Source organism: Mobula hypostoma, chromosome 22, assembly GCF_963921235.1.
Source record: "Mobula hypostoma chromosome 22, sMobHyp1.1, whole genome shotgun sequence".
In the NCBI taxonomy this organism is placed as follows: domain Eukaryota; kingdom Metazoa; phylum Chordata; class Chondrichthyes; order Myliobatiformes; family Myliobatidae; genus Mobula; species Mobula hypostoma.
The window spans coordinates 59,858,986-59,880,822 of record NC_086118.1 but is presented as its reverse complement, the minus strand read 5'-3'; the positions used below and the strand labels follow the sequence as shown (position 1 = coordinate 59,880,822).

The 21,837-nt window shown below is 49.0% G+C and overlaps 1 protein-coding gene across 2 annotated transcripts in view; it reads right to left on the bottom strand.

Moving 5' to 3' along the window:
- Positions 1-4,832: 4,832 nt before the first annotated feature.
- pctp (phosphatidylcholine transfer protein) overlaps positions 4,833-21,837 on the bottom strand; it is a 30,896-nt gene continuing 13,891 nt past the window's right edge. The window contains exon 6 of one of the 2 annotated variants that reach the window (XM_063030703.1): positions 4,833-7,054. In XM_063030703.1, coding sequence (XP_062886773.1) covers positions 7,010-7,054 — 45 coding nt within the window. In that variant the 3' untranslated portion in view covers positions 4,833-7,009. Of the gene's footprint in view, positions 7,055-16,308; positions 20,801-21,837 lie in introns of those variants that run through there. The other variant, XM_063030704.1, reaches the window with a different exon arrangement.

The window sequence follows — 21,837 nt, the reverse complement described above, 5'->3', positions numbered from 1 at the left end:
TCTGCAGATGCTGGAAATCCAAAGTAATAAAATGCCTTTCGCAAGGCATTTGACAAGCTCCCACATTGGAGGTTGGTCAAAAAGGTTCAGTCGCTCAGCATCCAAGATGAGGTAGTAACTCCCAGGAATTTAAAGTTACTGACCCTCTCCACTCTGATCCTCTGATGGACCTCTGGATTCCCTCTCCTTAAGTCTGCAATCAGCTCCTTGGTCTTGTTGACATTGAGGGAGAGGTTGTTGTTATTACATCACGCAGCAGAGTTTTCAATCTCCCTGATTCATCACCCCCTTTGATACAGCCCACACAGTGGAGTCATCAGCAAACTTGTACATGGTGTTGGAGCTGTACTTAGCCACACGGTCACGGGTGTAAAGTGAGCAGAGCAGGGGGCTAAGCTCACATCCCTGACATCCCTGTGGTGCTCCTGCGCTGACCGAGATTGGGTCTAAGTATACATCCCTGTGGTGCTCCTGTGCTGATGGAGATTGGGTCTAAGTATACATCCCTGTGGTGCTCCTGTGCTGATGGAGATTGGGTCTAAGTATACATCCCTGTGGTGCTCCTGTGCTGACCGAGATTGTGGAGATGTTTTTGCTAATCCAAACGGACTGCGGTCTGCAAATAAGGAAATCCATGATCCAATTGCACAAGGAGTTATCGACACTCAGGTCTTGGAGTTTACTGATCAGTGTCAAGGGGATGATGATGTTAAATGCCAAACTGTAATCAATAAAGAGCAACCAGATGTATGCATCTTTGCTGTCCAGATGTTCCAGGGGTGAGGTGTGTGAAGAGCCAACGAGATAGCATCTGCTCTGGACCTGTTGCTCTGGTAGACAAATTGGAGTGGATCCAAGTTGCCACTCAGACAGGGGCTGATATATTTCAACACCAGCCTCTTAAAACACTTCATCACTGTGGAAAGTGCCGCTGGGCGACAGTCATTTAGGCAGGTCACCATGTTTTTCTTGGGCACTGATATGATTGAAGCCTGTTTGAAGCAGGTTGGTACCACACACTGCCAGAGCAAGAGGTTGAAGAAATCTGTGAACACACCAGTCAGTTGGTCATTACAGGTCTTCAGTACTCGGCCAGATACTCCATCCAGACCGAATGCTTTCCTTGGATTCACTCTCCTGAAAGCAGCCCGCACATCATCTTCAGATACTGAGACCGAAGGATCATTGGGAGACATGGGGGTGTGCGCGATGGTTCCTCCTTGTTCTGGAGCTCAAGGTGAGCAGAGGAGGCATTGAGCTCATCTGGAGGTGAAGTTCTGCCATCCCCCATGTCACTTGATTTTGCTTTGTAGGAGGTTATGGCTTTCAATCCCTGCCACAGTTGTCGAGCATCCCTCGTTGATTCCTGTCTAGTCCGGAATCTCCACTTCACCCGTGAGATGGCTTTCTGGAGATCATCCCCGCACCTCCTGTAGCATTCTTGTTCTCCAGACTTGATTACCTCTGATCTGGCTCATAGCAGGTTCCAGATTTCATTGTTCATCCAGGGCTTCTGATTGGAGTAAACCCTGAACGATTTTGTAGGGACACATCATCTACAGCTGTTTTAATAAAGTCTGTTACAACCCTGGTGTAGTCATTCAGATCCTCAGTTAAGTTCTTGAACACTGCCGGTCTACTGACTCGAGGCAATCCTGTAACCGTTCCTCAGCCTCCCGTGACCACCTCTTAGTTGTGTTGATCCTGGAGCCTTGGTCTTTAGGGTCTGTCTGTATGCAGGTAACAGGCGTACAGCCAAATGATCCGACTTGCCAAAATGTGGTCTCGGAAAGGACTAATAGGCACTACTTATTGTAGGGTAGCAGTGGTCTAGTGTGTTGTAGTGCGTTGGGACGTCTGGTGCTACAGGTTATATGCTGGTGATAATTGGGCAGGGCTTTCTTCAAACAGGTCTGGTTGGAGTCAACAACTATAATTTGAAATGCATCGGGATGGGCTGTTTCTTGTCTGCAGCTGACATCGTGTAATGTTGCAAGTGCTTTCTTATAGTCGGTCGCTGGTGGAAGATAAACTGCTGTCAGGATCACGGGTGACAACTCCCACGGCAAATAGAATGGTCATTTTATCGTTAGGTGTTCCAAGTCATGGAAACAAGAGGTTGACCTTACCCCCATGTCGATACACCAAAGAGGAATGACTAAAATGCACATGCACCACCTTTTTCCTCAGCAGAGTTCACAATTCAATCCATTCTGAAAATCATAAAGTCTTCTGGTCTGACCACTGCGCCTGGCATAGCTGCTGATAGCCAAGTCTCAATACAGCAAACTATTGAGATCTGCCTCATTTGCCCCAGGTACAGCAGCCTTGCCCTCAGATCGTTTTTGAGCAATGAATTTGGACTATTATGGGCAGTTTTGGTCACTTACACAGGAAATAAGTAAATAAATTTGAAAGAGTACAGAGAAAATTTACGAGGACGTTGCTGGGTCTGGTGAACCTGAGTTACAAGGAAAAATTAAATAGGCTAGGGCTTTATTCTTTGGAATGTAGAAGATTGAGGGATTTGATAGAGGTATACAAAATTATGAGGGGTATACATAGGGTAAATGCAAGCAAGCTTTTTCCACTGTGGTTGGGTTGGACTACAACCAGAGGTCATGGTTTAGGGGTGAAAGGTGAAACGTTTAAAGGGAATTTGAGGGGAAACTTCTTCACTCAGAGGATCATGAGAATGTGGAACGAGCTGCCAGCACAAGTGGTGCCTGTGAGACAATTAGATTAGATTAGATTATGAGAACACTCAGTCCTCTTTTATCAACACACATCAAAGTTGCTGGTGAACGCAGCAGGCCAAGCAGCATCTATAGGAAGAGGCGCAGTCGACGTTTCAGGCCGAGACCCTTCGTCAGGACTAACTGAAGGAAGAGTGAGTAAGGGATTTGAAAGCTGGAGGGGGAGGGGGAGATGCAAAATGATAGGAGAAGACAGGAGGGGGAGGGATAGAGCCGAGAGCTGGACAGGTGATAGGCAAAAGGGGATACGAGAGGATCATGGGACAGGAGGTCCGGGAAGAAAGACGGGGGGTGGGTGACCCAGAGGATGGGCAAGAGGTATATTCAGAAGGACAGAGGGAGAAAAAGGAGAGTGAGAGAAAGAATGTGTGCATAAAAATGAGTAACAGATGGGGTACGAGGGGGAGGTGGGGCCTAGCGGAAGTTAGAGAAGTCAATGTTCATGCCATCAGGTTGGAGGCTACCCAGACGGAATATAAGGTGTTGTTCCTCCAACCTGAGTGTGGCTTCATCTTTACAGTAGAGGAGGCCGTGGATAGACATGTCAGAATGGGAATGGGATGTGGAATTAAAATGTGTGGCCACTGGGAGATCCTGCTTTCTCTGGCGGACAGAGCGTAGATGTTCAGCAAAGCGGTCTCCCAGTCTGCGTCGGGTCTCACCAATATATAAAAGGCCACATCGGGAGCACCGGACGCAGTATATCACCCCAGTCGACTCACAGGTGAAGTGATGCCTCACCTGGAAGGACTGTTTGGGGCCCTGAATGGTGGTAAGGGAGGAAGTGTAAGGGCATGTGTAGCACTTGTTCCGCTTACACGGATAAGTGCCAGGAGGGAGATCAGTGGGGAGGGATGGGGGGGACGAATGGACAAGGGAGTTGTGTAGGGAGCGATCCCTGCGGAATGCAGAGAGAGGGGGGAGGGAAAGATGTGCTTAGTGGTGGGATCCCGTTGGAGGTGGCGGAAGTTACGGAGAATAATATGTTGGACCCGGAGGCTGGTGGGGTGGTAGGTGAGGACCAGGGGAACCCTATTCCTAGTGGGGTGGTGGGAGGATGGAGTGAGAGCAGATGTACGTGAAATGGGGGAGATGCGTTTAAGAGCAGAGTTGATAGTGGAGGAAGGGAAGCCCCTTTCTTTAAAAAATGAAGACATCTCCCTCGTCCTAGAATGAAAAGCCTCATCCTGAGAGCAGATGCGGCGGAGACGAAGGAATTGCGAGAAGGGGATGGCGTTTTTGCAAGAGACAGGGTGAGAAGAGGAATAGTCCAGATAGCTGTGAGAGTCAGTAGGCTTATAGTAGACATCAGTGGATAAGCTGTCTCCAGAGACAGAGACAGAAAGATCTAGAAAGGGGAGGGAGGTGTCGGAAATGGACCAGGTAAACTTGAGGGCAGGGTGAAAGTTGGAGGCAAAGTTAATAAAGTCAACGAGTTCTCCATGCGTGCAGGAAGCAGCGCCAATGCAGTCGTCCATGTAGCGAAGGAAAAGTGGGGGACAGATACCAGAATAGGCACGGAACATAGATTGTTCCACAAACCCAACAAAAAGGCAGGCATAGCTAGGACCCATACGGGTGCCCATAGCTACACCTTTAGTTTGGAGGAAATGGGAGGAGCAAAAGGAGAAATTATTAAGAGTAAGGACTAATTCCGCTAGACGGAGCAGAGTGGTGGTAGAGGGGAACTGATTAGGTCTGGAATCCAAAAAGAAGCGGAGAGCTTTGAGACCTTCCTGATGGGGGATGGAAGTATATAAGGACTGGACATCCATGGTGAAAATAAAGCGGTGGGGGCCAGGGAACTTAAAATCATCGAAAAGTTTAAGAGCGTGCGAAGTGTCACGAACATAGGTCGGAAGGGATTGAACAAGGGGTGATAAAACAGTGTCGAGGTATGCAGAAACGAGTTCGGTGGGGCAGGAGCAAGCTGAGACAATAGGTCGGCCAGGACAGGCAGGTTTGTGGATCTTGGGTAGGAGGTAGAAACGGGAAGTGCGGGGTGTGGGAACTATAAGGTTGGTAGCAGTGGATGGGAGATCCCCTGAGCGGATAAAGTCGTTGATAGTGTGGGAGACAATTTTTATTGTCATTTAGAAATGCATACATGCACTAAGAAATGATACAATGTTTCTCCAGAGTGATATCACAGAAAGCAGGACAAACCAAAGACCAACACTGACAGAACCACATAATTATAACATATAGTTACAGCAGTGCAAAACAATACCATTACTTGATGAAGAACAAACCATGGGCATGGTAAATAAAGTTTCAAAGTCCCTGAGTTGATTGACTCCCGAGTCCCCGATAGCAGGCGGCAAAAGGGAGAAACTCCCTGCCATAAACCTCCAGGCACCGTCAACTTGCCGATGCCTTGGAAGCAGCCAATCACAGCCGACACTGAGTCCATCCGTCCGAAAACTCCGAGCCTCCGACCAGCTCCTCCGTACAGCCTCCCGAGCGCCATCCTCTGCCGAGCACCTTTGACCTCGCCCCAGCCGCTGAAACAAGCAAAACCGAGGATTCGGGGCCTTCTGCTCCGGAGATTCCGGTTACCACACAGTAGCAGCAGCAGCAAAGTGAGCATTTCAGAAGTTTCTCCAGATGTTCCTCCATACTCTCACGTCCGTCTCCATCAAATCAGAATTGTGCACGGTCCCCTACTTGACAGATTACAGATATTCATCACCAGAGAGGCCGCGCGCGCTGCATCGTGCCGCCATCTTCTCCTCCTTTTTCAATTTCAATGTTTAAGAGAAGTTTGGATAGGTACATGGGTGGTAGGGGTATGGTGGGCTATGGTCCCAGTGCAGATTGATGGTAATTAGGTAGTTTAAATGGTTCAGCACAGTCTAGATGGGCCAAAGGGCCTGTCTCTTTGCTGTACTTTTCTATGTCTCTATAACACACAAAATGCTGGAGGTCAGGCAGCATTCATGAAAATGAATAAACAGTCAACGTTTGGGGCCCAGACCCTTCTTCAGAACTGGAAAGGAAGGGGAAAGATGCCAGAATAAAAAGGAGGGGGGAGAGGAAAAAGGAGAGTTTGAAGTGCTCGGTGAAGCCTGGGAAGGTAAAGGGTTGGAGATGAAGGAATCTGATAGGAGGGCTGGAGATGAATGGGGTTGCTTGTTTCCATGTGGTAATAGAGGCCTGTGTGTAAGCAACTGTCAATGCTGTCAGCCTTCTGGTCACTGTCACAGCCTTGGAGTTGTCTGTTTTTGAAGATCCCTGGCCGTGAGCAAGCAGCTCTCAGGGGTGAGAGGAGGGCAGTGGGCCCACTGGAGGCCGTGGAGCAGAAAGCTATTCTCCCCAAGTCACTCCCAATCAGGTCTTCCTTTGGTCCCATTTGCAGCCTCTCCTCCTTGAGGCAGGGGTGAGATGTGGGCAGGGCTCAACTTGGAGCCTGAAATGGGTCGAGGCGTTGACGACTTTGCCCTGCGGCAAAAGTACAAGATGAAGAAAAGCATGCTCTGCGGTCTGCAGTTCATGAGGTCATGGGTGGTGTGATGTGACCACGACTTGGACCACACCTTGGACAAATGACAAGGCTCCAGGATCTGGTGTACCTTTCCCAGACAGCTGGTCACAACATGCTTTCTTCCTCAGACAGGAACTGATGTTTGACAGGGAGCGTCAGAACTACTTTCAGTGTTCAGCCTATGGCCTGTGTCCAGCGTCTGTACACTGCTGCAGAGGGCCTTGTCTAGCCAGCTGTATGCACATATTGGATCCATTCCTGTGTCCTCAGAAGAGGAGGTTGGTGGGTTTGTGAATGGCTGCTTTGGCAGGGGGCAGCAATGCACCCTGGACTAGTACAGACACTAACAAAATCTGCAGATGCTGGAAATCCGAGCAACACACACAAAATGCTGGAGGAACTCAGCAGGCCAGACAGCATCTATGAAACAGAGTGGACTCTTTTCCATCGATGTTGCCTGGACTAGTATGGTCACATTTTAATTTGTGTTGGATTTGGGTGTAGAACTCTTAATTTATTGTATTTTCTTGTAATTTAACTTCCTTATGCCTGCTTGTAATTTTATATAATCATTTATATATGAGTAATTGTTCATTCATTTTTCAGTAATAGTGTATAGTTACTTCTGTATTTTTCTACAGCAGGTGTCTTGTCACTTGAATCTGGCTATATGATGGTTAAATGTTCTCACTGGAATGCTGGTCTCTCCAGTAGATGATCAATTCTTTGTTCTGGTAAAACTTGATAAAAAGGCCATCAGCAATCTGTTTTATGTTTCATTCTTCAGCTCCAAACTTCTCGATCGCAAAGGTATCTGGATTCAACATTTGAAAGTTATATAAATATGATTAATGTTTTTCCAAAAAGCACCTTAACCCCTTCCCTTTCCGCTGTCTTCAGGTGACTGCCTGTGTGCTGAGGCAGTACTCGCTTCCATATCAGCACCCACTGTCCACATCAAACAGTCCTCGCTTCACCCACCAGCACCCACTGTCCACATCAAACAGTCCTCGCTTCACCCACCAGCACCCACTGTCCACATCAAACAGTCCTCGCTTCACCCACCAGCACCCACTGTCCACATCAAACAGTCCTCGCTTCACCCACCAGCACCCACTGTCCACATCAGACAGTCCTCGCTTCACCCACCAGCACCCACTGTCCACATCAGACAGTCCTCGCTTCACCCACCAGCACCCACTGTCCACATCAAACAGTCCTTGCTTCCATATCAGCACCCACTGTCCACATCAAACAGTCCTCGCTTCACCCACCAGCACCCACTGTCCACATCAAACAGTCCTCGCTTCACCCACCAGCACCCACTGTCCATATCAGACAGTCCTCGCTTCACCCACCAGCACCCACTGTCCACATCAAACAGTCCTCGCTTCACCCACCAGCACCCACTGTCCACATCAAACAGTCCTCGCTTCACCCACCAGCACCCACTGTCCATATCAGACAGTCCTCGCTTCACCCACCAGCACCCACTGTCCACATCAAACAGTCCTCGCTTCACCCACCAGCACCCACTGTCCATATCAGACAGTCCTCGCTTCACCCACCAGCACCCACTGTCCATATCAGACAGTCCTCGCTTCACCCACCAGCACCCACTGTCCACATCAAACAGTCCTCGCTTCACCCACCAGCACCCACTGTCCACATCAAACAGTCCTCGCTTCACCCACCAGCACCCACTGTCCACATCAAACAGTCCTCGCTTCACCCACCAGCACCCACTGTCCACATCAGTCCTCGCTTCACCCACCAGCACCCACTGTCCACATCAAACAGTCCTCGCTTCACCCACCAGCACCCACTGTCCACATCAGACAGTCCTCGCTTCACCCACCAGCACCCACTGTCCACATCAGACAGTCCTCGCTTCACCCACCAGCACCCACTGTCCACATCAAACAGTCCTTGCTTCCATATCAGCACCCACTGTCCACATCAAACAGTCCTCGCTTCACCCACCAGCACCCACTGTCCACATCAAACAGTCCTCGCTTCACCCACCAGCACCCACTGTCCATATCAGACAGTCCTCGCTTCACCCACCAGCACCCACTGTCCACATCAAACAGTCCTCGCTTCACCCACCAGCACCCACTGTCCACATCAAACAGTCCTCGCTTCACCCACCAGCACCCACTGTCCATATCAGACAGTCCTCGCTTCACCCACCAGCACCCACTGTCCACATCAAACAGTCCTCGCTTCACCCACCAGCACCCACTGTCCATATCAGACAGTCCTCGCTTCACCCACCAGCACCCACTGTCCATATCAGACAGTCCTCGCTTCACCCACCAGCACCCACTGTCCACATCAAACAGTCCTCGCTTCACCCACCAGCACCCACTGTCCACATCAAACAGTCCTCGCTTCACCCACCAGCACCCACTGTGCACATCAAACAGTCCTCGCTTCACCCACCAGCACCCACTGTCCACATCAAACGGTCCTTGCTTCACCCACCAGCACCCACTGTCCACATCAAACGGTCGTTTCACCCACCAGCACCCACTGTCCACATCAAACGGTCCTCGCTTCACCCACCAGCACCCACTGTCCACATCAGACAGTCCTCGCTTCACCCACCAGCACCCACTGTCCACATCAAACAGTCCTTGCTTCCATATCAGCACCCACTGTCCACATCAAACAGTCCTCGCTTCACCCACCAGCACCCACTGTCCACATCAAACAGTCCTCGCTTCACCCACCAGCACCCACTGTCCATATCAGACAGTCCTCGCTTCACCCACCAGCACCCACTGTCCACATCAAACAGTCCTCGCTTCACCCACCAGCACCCACTGTCCACATCAAACAGTCCTCGCTTCACCCACCAGCACCCACTGTCCATATCAGACAGTCCTCGCTTCACCCACCAGCACCCACTGTCCACATCAAACAGTCCTCGCTTCACCCACCAGCACCCACTGTCCATATCAGACAGTCCTCGCTTCACCCACCAGCACCCACTGTCCATATCAGACAGTCCTCGCTTCACCCACCAGCACCCACTGTCCACATCAAACAGTCCTCGCTTCACCCACCAGCACCCACTGTCCACATCAAACAGTCCTCGCTTCACCCACCAGCACCCACTGTCCACATCAGTCCTCGCTTCACCCACCAGCACCCACTGTCCACATCAAACAGTCCTCGCTTCACCCACCAGCACCCACTGTCCACATCAAACAGTCCTCGTTTCACCCACCAGCACCCACTGTCCACATCAAACAGTCCTCGCTTCACCCACCAGCACCCACTGTCCACATCAAACAGTCCTCGCTTCACCCACCAGCACCCACTGTCCACATCAAACAGTCCTCGCTTCACCCACCAGCACCCACTGTCCACATCAAACAGTCCTCGCTTCACCCACCAGCACCCACTGTCCACATCAAACGGTCCTCATTTCACCCACCAGCACCCACTGTCCACATCAAACAGTCCTCGCTTCACCCACCAGCACCCACTGTCCACATCAAACAGTCCTCGCTTCACCCACCAGCACCCACTGTCCACATCAAACAGTCCTCGCTTCACCCACCAGCACCCACTGTCCACATCAAACAGTCCTCGCTTCACCCACCAGCACCCACTGTCCACATCAAACAGTCCTCGCTTCACCCACCAGCACCCACTGTCCACATCAAACGGTCCTTGCTTCACCCACCAGCACCCACTGTCCACATCAAACGGTCGTTTCACCCACCAGCACCCACTGTCCACATTAAACAGTCCTCGCTTCACCCACCAGCACCCACTGTCCACATCAGACAGTCCTCGCTTCACCCACCAGCACCCACTGTCCACATCAAACAGTCCTCGCTTCACCCACCAGCACCCACTGTCCACATCAAACAGTCCTCGCTTCACCCACCAGCACCCACTGTCCACATCAAACAGTCCTCGTTTCACCCACCAGCACCCACTGTCCACATCAAACAGTCCTCGCTTCACCCACCAGCACCCACTGTCCACATCAAACAGTCCTCGCTTCACCCACCAGCACCCACTGTCCACATCAAACAGTCCTCGCTTCACCCACCAGCACCCACTGTCCACATCAAACAGTCCTCGCTTCACCCACCAGCACCCACTGTCCACATCAAACAGTCCTCGCTTCACCCACCAGCACCCACTGTCCACATCAAACGGTCCTCGCTTCACCCACCAGCACCCACTGTCCACATCAAACAGTCCTCGCTTCACCCACCAGCACCCACTGTCCACATCAAACAGTCCTCGCTTCACCCACCAGCACCCACTGTCCACATCAAACAGTCCTCGCTTCACCCACCAGCACCCACTGTCCACATCAAACAGTCCTCGCTTCACCCACCAGCACCCACTGTCCACATCAAACAGTCCTCGCTTCACCCACCAGCACCCACTGTCCACATCAAACGGTCCTCGTTTCACCCACCAGCACCCACTGTCCACATCAAACAGTCCTCGCTTCACCCACCAGCACCCACTGTCCACATCAAACAGTCCTCGCTTCACCCACCAGCACCCACTGTCCACATCAAACAGTCCTCGCTTCACCCACCAGCACCCACTGTCCACATCAAACAGTCCTCGCTTCACCCACCAGCACCCACTGTCCACATCAGACAGTCCTCGCTTCACCCACCAGCACCCACTGTCCACATCAGACAGTCCTCGCTTCACCCACCAGCACCCACTGTCCACATCAAACAGTCCTCGCTTCACCCACCAGCACCCACTGTCCACATCAAACAGTCCTCGCTTCACCCACCAGCACCCACTGTCCACATCAAACAGTCCTCGCTTCACCCACCAGCACCCACTGTCCACATCAAACAGTCCTCGCTTCACCCACCAGCACCCACTGTCCACATCAAACAGTCCTCGCTTCACCCACCAGCACCCACTGTCCACATCAAACAGTCCTCGCTTCACCCACCAGCACCCACTGTCCACATCAAACAGTCCTCGCTTCACCCACCAGCACCCACTGTCCACATCAAACAGTCCTCGCTTCACCCATCAGCACCCACTGTCCACATCAAACAGTCCTCGCTTCACCCACCAGCACCCACTGTCCACATCAAACAGTCCTCGCTTCACCCACCAGCACCCACTGTCCACATCAAACAGTCCTCGCTTCACCCACCAGCACCCACTGTCCACATCAAACGGTCCTCGCTTCACCCACCAGCACCCACTGTCCACATCAAACAGTCCTCGCTTCACCCACCAGCACCCACTGTCCACATCAAACAGTCCTCGCTTCACCCACCAGCACCCACTGTCCACATCAAACAGTCCTCGCTTCACCCACCAGCACCCACTGTCCACATCAAACGGTCCTCGTTTCACCCACCAGCACCCACTGTCCACATCAAACAGTCCTCGCTTCACCCACCAGCACCCACTGTCCATATCAGTCATTGTTTCACCCACCAGCACCCACTGTCCATATCAGTCATTGTTTCACCCACCAGCACCCACTGTCCATATCAGACAGTCATTGTTTCACCCACCAGCACCCACTGTCCACATCAAACGGTCCTTGTTTCACCCACTAGCACCCACTGTCCACATCAAACAGTCCTCGCTTCACCCATCAGCACCCACTGTCCATATCAGACAGTCATTGTTTCACCCACCAGCACCACTGTTCACACTGCTGACGCATGACTATGTTGTAGGATCCAGCTCAAACCGTGTCCTCAAGTTTGTGAATGACACAACAGTGTTTGGCCTTACCAAGTATGGTGACGAGAAAGAGTATAGCGAGGAAGTGCAGCAGCTGGTGGATTGGTGTGAGAAGAACATAGAAGCATAGAAACTAGGAGCAGGCGTAGGCCATTCGGCCCTTCGAGCCTGCACTGCCATTCAGTATGATCATGGCTGATCATCCAACTCAGAACCCTGTACCTGCCTTCCCTCCATACCCCCTGATCCCTTTAGCCACGAGAGCCATATCTAACTCCCTCTTAAATATAGCCAATGAACTGGCCTCAACTGTTTCCTGTGGCAGAGAATTCCACAGATTCACCACTCTCTGTGTGAAGAAGTTTTTCCTAATCTCGGTCCTAAAAGGCTTCCCCTTTATCCTCAAACTGTGACCCCTCGTTCTGGACTTCCCCAACATCAGGAACAATCTTCCTGCATCTAGCCTGTCCAATCCCTTTAGAATTTTATACGTTTCAATAAGATCCCTCCTCAATCTTCTAAATTCCAGCGAGTATAAGCCTAGTTGATCTAGTCTTTCATCATATGAAAGTCCTGCCATCCCAGGAATCAATCTGGTGAACCTTCTTTGTACTCCCTCTATGGCAAGGATGTCTTTCCTCAGATTAGGGGACCAAAACTGCACACAATACTCCAGGTGTGGTCTCACCAAGGCCTTGTACAACTGCAGTAGTACCTCCCTGCTCCTGTACTCGAATCCTCTTGCTATGAATGCCAGCATACCATTCGCCTTTTTCACCGCCTGCTGTACCTGCATGCCCACTTTCAATGACTGGTGTATAATGACACCCAGGTCTCGTTGCACCTCCCCTTTTCCTAATCGGCCACCATTCAGATAATAATCTGTTTTCCTGTTCTTGCCACCAAAGTGGATAACCTCACATTTATCCACATTAAATTGCATCTGTCATGAATTTGCCCACTTACCTAACCTATCCAAGTCACCCTGCATCCTCTTAGCATCCTCCTCACAGCTGACACTGCCGCCCAGCTTCGTGTCATCCACAAACTTGGAGATGCTGCATTTAATTCCCTCATCTAAGTCATTAATATATATTGTAAACAACTGGGATCCCAGCACTGAGCCTTGCGGTACCCCACTAGTCACTGCCTGCCATTCTGAAAAGTTCCCATTTATTCCCACTCTTTGCTTCCTGTCTGCTAACCAATTCTCTATCCACACCAATACCATACCCCCCATACCGTGTGCTTTAAGTTAGCACACTAATCTCCTGTGTGGGACTTTGTCAAAAGCCTTTTGAAAATCCAAATATACCACATCCACTGGTTCTCCCCTATCCACTCTACTAGTTACATCCTCAAAAAGTTCTATTGGATTCGTCAGACATGATTTTCCTTTCACAAATCCATGCTGACTTTGTCCGATGATTTCACCGCTTTCCAAATGTGCTGTTATCACATCTTTGATAACTGACTCTAGCATTTTCCCCACCACCGATGTCAGGCTAACCGGTCTATAATTCCCCGGTTTCTCTCTCACTCCTTTTTTAAAAAGCGGGCTTACATTAGCCACCCTCCAATCCTCAGGAACTAATCCAGAATCTAAAGAGTTTTGAAAAATTATCACTAATACATTCACTATTTCTTGGGCTACTTCCTTAAGCACTCTGGGATGCAGACCATCTGGCCCTGGGGATTTATCCGCCTTTAATCCCTTCAATTTACCTAACACCACTTCCCTACTAACATGTATTTCCCTCAGTTCCTCCATCTCACTAGACCCTCGGTCCCCTACTATTTCCGGAAGATTATTTATGTCCTCCTTAGTGAAGACAGAACCAAAGTAGTTATTCAATTAGTCTGCCATGTCCTTGTTCCCCATAATCAATTCACCTGTTTCTGTCTGCAGGGGACCTACATTTGTCTTAACCAATCTTTTTCTTTTCACATATCTATAAAAGCATTTACAGTCAGTTTTTATGTTCCCTGCCAGCTTTCTCTCATAATTTTTTTCCCTTTCCTAATTAAGCCCTTTGTCCTCCTCTGCTGAACTCTGAATTTCTCCCAGTCCTCAGGTGAGCCACTTTTTCTGGCTAATTTGTATGTTTCTTCTTTGGAATTGATACTATCCCTAATTTCCCTTGTCAGCCAAGGGTGCACTACCTTCCTTGATTTATTCTTTTGCCATACTGGGATGAATTGTTGTAGTTCATCCATGCGATCTTTAAATGCTTGCCATTGCATATCCACCGTCAATCCTTTAAGTATCATTTGCCAGTCTATCTTAGCTAATTCACGTCTCATACCTTCAAAGTTACCCTTCTTTAAGTTCAGAACCTTTGTTTCTGAATTAACTATGTCACTCTCCATCTTAATGAAGAATTCCACCATATTATGGTCACTGTTACCCAAGGGGCCTCGCACGACAAGATTGCTAACTAACCCTTCCTCATTGCTCAATACCCAGTCTAGAATGGCCTGCTCTCTAGTTGGTTCCTCGACGTGTTGGTTCAGAAAACCATCCCACATACATTCCAAGAAATCCTCTTCCTCAGCACCCTTACCAATTTGGTTCACCCAATCTGTATGTAGGTTGAAATCACCCATTATAACTGCTGTTCCTTTATTGCACGCATTTCTAATTTCCTGTTTAATGCCATCCCCAACCTCACTACTACTGTTAGGTGGCCTGTACACAACTCCCACCAGCGTTTTCTGCCCCTTAGTGTTATGCAGCTCTACCCATATCGATTCCACATCCTCCCAGCTAATGTCCTTCCTTTCTATTGCGTTAATCTCCTCTCTAACCAGCAATGCTACCCCACCTCCTTTTCTTTCATGTCTATCCCTCCTGAATATTGAATATCCCTGAATGTTGAGCTCCCATCCTTGGTCACCCTGGAGCCATGTCTCTGTGATCTCAACTATATCATATTCATTAATAACTATCTGCACATTCAATTCATCCACCTTGTTACGAATGCTTCTTGCATGGACACACAAAGCCTTCAGGCGCGCTTTTACAACACTCTTAGCCCTTATACAATTATGTTGAAAAGCGGCCCTTTTTGATTTTTGCCCTGGATTTGTCAGCCTGCCACCTTTACTTTTCACCTTACTACTGTTTGCTTCTACCCTCATTTTGCACCCCTCTGTCTCTCTGCACTTGTTCCCATCCCCCTGCCACATTAGTTTAAATCCTCCTGAACAACAGTAGCAAACGCTCCCCCTAGGACATTGGTTCCAGTCCAGCCCAGGTGCAGACTGTCCCATTTGTACCAGTCCCACCTCCTCCAGAACTGGTTCCAATGCCCCAGAAATTTGAATCCCTCCCCCTTACACCATTTTTCAAGCCACGTATTCATCTGATATATCCTCCTATTTCTACTCTGACTAGCACATGGCACTGGCAGCATCCTGGTAAATCTCCTCTGCACCCTCTGTGATCCAGATAGCATCCTGGTAAATGTCCTCAGCTCCCTCTCTAATCCAGGCAGCATCCTGGTAAATCTCCTCTGCACCCTCTCTAATCCAGGCAGCATCTTGGTGAATCTCTTCAGATCCCTCTCTAATCCAGGCAACATCCTGGTAAATGTCCTCAGCTCCCTCTCTAATCCAGGCAGCATCCTGGTATATCTCCTCAGCTCCTTTTCTAACACGTCCACATCCTTCCTACAATCAGACGACCAGAACCGAACACAATATGGCACGGCAGGACTGCACCCCTCACGTTAGTGAGCACTCTCTCACAGTGCAGGGATGGAGCAGAGCTGCAGATCAGATGGCAGCAACAATCTCACTCCCTCCCCGAGTACCCTGCGGGCTGGGGGCAGTACTCCCGCACACGGGCGATCACACCTCACAAGTGTCCAACATGCAGTAGCGAGGTCTGCGGAACCAGTGGCCTCACCGCTTGCGGCAAACACACAGCAGATCAGGCAGCGCTTGCGGGGAGAGGGGCAGCTTAAGGTGGCGGCCGGGTCAACCCACGAGAGTCAGCGCGGTAATAAACCAACATACACAAAAATTGCTGGTGAACGCAGCAGGCCAGGCAGCATATACAGGAGGAGGTACAGTTGACATTTCAGGCCGGAACCCTTTGTCAGGACTATATCAATGTAAATCACAATGATTTCCTTTGTCTTCTCCATGTTCAGGCTTGGGTTGTTCTTCTCACACCAATCCACCAGCCACAGCCACTCCACTTCCTCTCTAAACTCTGTCTCGTCATCATACTATGTCCTGATGAAGGGTCCTGGCCCGAAACGTCGACTGTACCTCTTCCTATAGATGCTGCCTGTCCTGCTGCATTCACCAGCATTTCTTGTGCGTGTTGCTTGAATTTCCAACATCTGCAGATTTCCTCGTGTCTGCGGTGATAAACCACTGGCCAGCAGTTGACCCAGAGCAAGCAAAGCTGCCTTCATCCAGGAAACACCTGTAAGGCGCTCCACTGTTAACCGGGTCATTAGGTTGATTAGAAAGCTATCCCACCTAAAGAAAAGGTGTGGGAATATTCGGAGGGGCGGCTGACGGACGGTGTCACTGCAGGACCCGGGGGAGGTGCACACTTCCTTTGCCAGGGGATCAAGCTCCCGCTCCCTGCAAACCCGAGAGCAGGAAAGCCGACACAACAAGCATCACTTCACACTGCTCAGCGAGGGTGAAAGCTGCATCCAGGCATAGCGATGCAAAGCCCGGTCCCGTCCTCGATCAGGCACCTGCAGGCCGTACGTCCACCTCGGACCCGGTGCACGCTGACGGACCGGATGGACAGCCACACCCAGCTCAGCTCGCTGAGCCAGAGCCTGCACAAACTGGCAGCAACTCCCTCCTGTTCTCACCCCTGACCCACCTCCATGTCCGAGTTCAGGGTTGGAGGTACGGACCCGAACCGGACAGCTCACGGGACCTTCGTAAACAGGAAAGAAAAGGAAGGAAATTGCCTTTTAAACTGACAGAGAGCACAGACCAACAACTTTTTGCTGTTGATGTTTCTGTAGCAGGCAATTTCTTTTTTACGAGGTCAACGCTCAACGCTCAACCCAGCACGGATGGAAAGTGTACCAGGGAGCCTTCGCTCCGAAGTCCAGCGCTGATGCCACTACGCCACCAGCCGGCTGACCATAAACAGGACAGGGGTGCAAATCTAACATAAACCTGACTGCTGGAAACACTCAGCAGGCCAGGCAGTCTGTGCGGAAAGAGGACCCGTCCACTTTCAGGTCACAGCCCTTACGCGGAAGGGGAAATGGAGGGAACTAGCTCGTTGGAAATTGCAGTGAAGGTGGAGAGAGGCAAGTTGTTAGGAACGGTATATTTGTGCTGGTGCGAAGCCTGGAGATGGGGGGTAACAGCAAGGGATAGGATAGAGGCTGCCTGGAGATGGGGGTAACAGCAAGGGATAGGATAGAGGCTGCCTGGAGATGGGGGTAACAGCAAGGGATAGGATAGAGGCTGCCTGGAGATGGGGGGTATGGGGGTAACAGCAAGGGATAGGATAGAGGCTGCCTGGAGATGGGGGTAACAGCAAGGGATAGCAGCTGTAATCCTGGCAAAGGAGTGTGAAATGTTCAGCCTGCACTCATGGAGAGAACTATCAGGCTTCCTGCCTGCTTGGCTTTTTCTTCACATTGTGCCTTTAATTTCCCACACTAACCCATATTTCCTAATTCACTGTATCTAAGAGTGGCAATGGGGGAGGAGTAACTTTATTAGTCACTGGTGAGGTACTAAGCGACCTTGATTTCAGATAGGTAGGGAACAGTGAGCCTTACATCAGTGGTAGGGAAGTGATGTCTCACTACTCATGAGGATTGACAAGGACAGTTGACATTATGTGAGCTACAAGGCTAGTGTGGAAGGTTAGAACACGTGTGAAACATGGTGGGACAGCCAACTGGACACAAATTTGAAACACAAAAATTTCTGCAGATGCTGGAAATCCAAAGCAACAGACAGAAAAAGTGGAGGAACTCAGCATTTTGTGGATATAAATTTGGCTTGGAGGTAGGAGACAGAAGGTAGTGGTGGAGCATTATTTTTCAAAATGAAGGTCTATGACCAGTGGCGTGCTACAGGATTGGTGCTGCAGTTCCGTTGTTGGTCATGAATATCAGTGATTTGGGTGTAATGATGACAGTATGCAGATAACACCATAACTGGAGGTCTAGTGGACAGTGAAGACGGGTGTCTAATGTTATACAGGATAACAGACAAAGGAATGGCAGATGGAATTTAAATTAATGCATCTTGAGAAGTCAAATCAGGGCAGGACATAAGACGTGGTTAACAGGGTCCCTGGGAGTATTGTACCTAGTTTCCTGAAAGCATCACAGGTCAATAAAGTGTGAGGAAGGCATACATTTTACTTGTATTCATAGCTCAGGGCATAAAAAAGTCAGGATGTTATGTTGCAACCTTACAAAACAGTGGTTAGACTGTGGCTGGAATACTGTGTGCAGCTTTGGTCAACACACTATAGAGTCATGGGGCAATACAGCACAGAGTACACACCCTTACACTGAAGGCAGTAATTCCACTGGGGATTTTCATCAACCTCCTCCAAGTGCTCATGATGAGGCCTATTCTACACCAGTGAGAAAGAGTGTCAGCTAGACAATTCTCCATTTCTTTATGTTGTTGCTTTATGAAGCAAGTGAGGAGATTATTCAAAGGCTTTTCCATCTTTGTATCCAGGAGTGAAGTAAGTATCAAAGACTGGAGGATGGTTAATAGTGCCCCTTGTTCAAAAAAGACAATGGGGAAAAGTCTACAACTCTGCCATTGAGCCTTACATGAGTGGCAGGGAAGTCAGTGGAGAAGATTCAAAGGACAGGATTTACAGATACCTGGAAAGGCAGGGTCTGATTCACAGAAATCAACACAGTTTTATGCAGAAGAGTTCATGCTTAACTTTTTGAGCAGTTAAGAAAACTGCCAAAGACAAAGCAAGAAATGTGATTTTCATGGACTTTAGTGATTTTCAGACTTTTGACAAGGTCCTACACGATAGGCTGGCCCAGAGGTTAAGGCACTAGGAACCCAGGGCACTTCAGCAAAATGGAACCAAACTGGCTTGGTATAAGGCCAATGATTAGTTTGAACACACAGCAGTCAGGACAGTTGCGAGACAACAGCATTTTTCAGTGGGTGGAATTGCAAATGCAGAAATGGATACAATTATCAAAAGGAATGGAGGGGATTTCTAAATAACTGTGAATGTAGAGGGGCAGGAACAGTCTGTCAGCTATAGAAATGTAAGGAAACTTGTAAACTGCCCCATTGTGGGAAATGAAATGTGCTTACCGAAGGAGTAGGCACAGATGGACATCCTAGCATCAGCCAGGAATGCTAATAGCTGAGGATGCCAAAGTAGTAATGGACTTGTTCACAGCATGGTGCATGGCCCTCAATAACCCAGAGACACAACTGTTCACCAGTATAATCCACATAGCCAACAATTAGAAATTGCTCCTAAAGTGCTAAAAGGCTATTTTTAAATTTGAAAACACACTAGTTTGATAGTCTAAAATATGTGCCATGTATTTTAAACGATGATTAGAGTCCAAATGGAGAGGCAGATATTTAATTCATTAGACCATTCAGGTGAACAGCTGAAAATCTGTCACAGATTTTACATGGATTTTACAGAAGTGGCTTGGCACCTGTGAAAGGCAGCACTCAGTGAGGGAACCCCAGTGCTATTCGCTGGCAGGAATTGAAGCTGTCTCTTCCTCTCGAGAGGAGTGTATTAACGAAAGCTAAAGAAAGAACTTTTACCTCCAGGAACACATGACGGGTTGCACATTAGTGTGACAGGGAAAACTGAACACTCTTGGCAGTTCCCAGTGTTTACACCATCACATTGGACAGAAGCCCATGCTGTTCTCGAGAGCTGCTTCCAGAGAGGGTATTTATTTCCCATGGGCTATGCATTAATCCAGCCCTCAACCATACAAGAACAGTTTTAAGTTTTCCCACCAGAGTAGCATATTTCACCTCTCCGATCCCCATGGTCTTCAAATACACAAGTGCCCAACTCAAACCCTGTGTGAAACAGTATCGAGGAAAATGGGCCATGGTGAACGGCGACTGAAGGAAAGGAAAGATGGCCAAAAATATGCAAGCTTGTGTCTAAAGATGGATTTTGTCATGGATTCTGTTCTTTTTCCCTTCATACACTGTCCAGCTCTGAAAATGGCAAAGTTCTCTGATGAAACTAGGAAACTAAGATGTCCAAGTGGGAGCAGGTTACCAGGTCACATTTCCCCTCCTTGGCACCAGCCCACACCTAACAGTTATGTGCCCAAATCTACAACTGCCGTCTCCCTTTGAAACTGGATGTGGTGGCTTTCCAACATCAAGGCAGAGAGCACCACAGCATAGAGACAGCCCTTCAGCCTGTGCTGAACTGTTATTCTGCCCAGTCCCACCCACCCACAGGCCTCCAGACCCCTCCCATCCATGTACTCAGCCAAATTTCTATTACACATTGAAATCCAACCTGCATCCACCACCTCCACTGGCAGCTCGTTCTATGCTTTCACCATCCTCTGAGTGAAGAAGTTCCCCTTAAACATTTCACCCTTCACCCTTAACCTATGATACATAAATCTTATTGATAGTGATGAAAAGAAACCGATTGGGCAGTAATGCAGCCTGGTGCGATATGCAAATGAGAATAATATCCCTCCACTTCAAAACACAATAAAGTAACAACAGCCCATTGTCATCTCCTTGGATATAGACTCAATCAATACAATGCAGACTCTTTTCCAGATTTCTTGCGGTATTCAGGGTAGTTAGCACAGGCTTTCTGCATATCTTTCAGAAAGGAAGGCACTCCAGTCTGTGGAAAAATACACTGGTGTAAATGATCTGAGGGAAGTGAGGTATAGATTCCAAACAATGAACCTAGCAATAAATAAGCAGCATATTACAGTGTAACAAAACGCTGCCCTGAAGATCAACACTTTTGTAATCGGAACAAGAACTCTTAGTTCTGCATTTTAAAACTGCTGAGCAGAATTAGTTTGTTGGAGTGTGATCATTCACAAGTTCAGCCTGCACCAAAAGCAGAGTCAGGTTGTACTCCTGCTGTCTCACAGAAATACAGATATCAAAGAGACAGCGATGGTAGGGAGCACTTTAAAAAAGGGCTCCTCTCATTGGCCTAAGGGACTAAAGATGTTGAGTTCCCCCTTGGTCATGTTAAATCTTTATCAACAAAATGGTTGCTGCAGTATAAACATTATTCCTGCTGCTTTGTGACAAAAATATATATACTTCCTCCTTGACACTGGCTCAATCTCCTCGACCAATATTCTTCAGTTAGGTCAACTTCTGGCACCAGCCTCAGACATTGTAGCACTGAACAGCACAAGAACAGGTCCTCTCAGTCCATCTTGTCTATACTTATCTACACCAATCCCATTAGGCTGCTATTCTTCTAGACCTTTCCTGTCCAAGCACCTCTTAAGAGAGAGCTGGCCTGAAATGCCAATTGTTCTTTTCCATCTACAGATGCTGCCTGACCTGCTGGGTTCCTCCAGCAGATTGGTTTTTGCCAATTGCAGGTTACAACGTGGCTCAGATCAGATCTCAGAAAGGCAATTGAGAGGCCAACTCTTCATCTTCCCTGACCTAAGTATCTCTTGAGTTGAGCCTCTTCAGCCAAGGAAAGGGTCCATTCTCTTCCTTACTTACCTTTCCTGCTGTTCCCCCAGAAGATACTTGTTCATCTTTTTGCCAGAGCTTCATGTCTTTATCACAAACCCACCAAGATACTCAACCAATTGATTTATTGATACAACATGATAACAGGCTCTTCTGGCCCAACGAGCCCACACTGCCCAATAACATCCATGTGAATGGCGAAGCAGACTC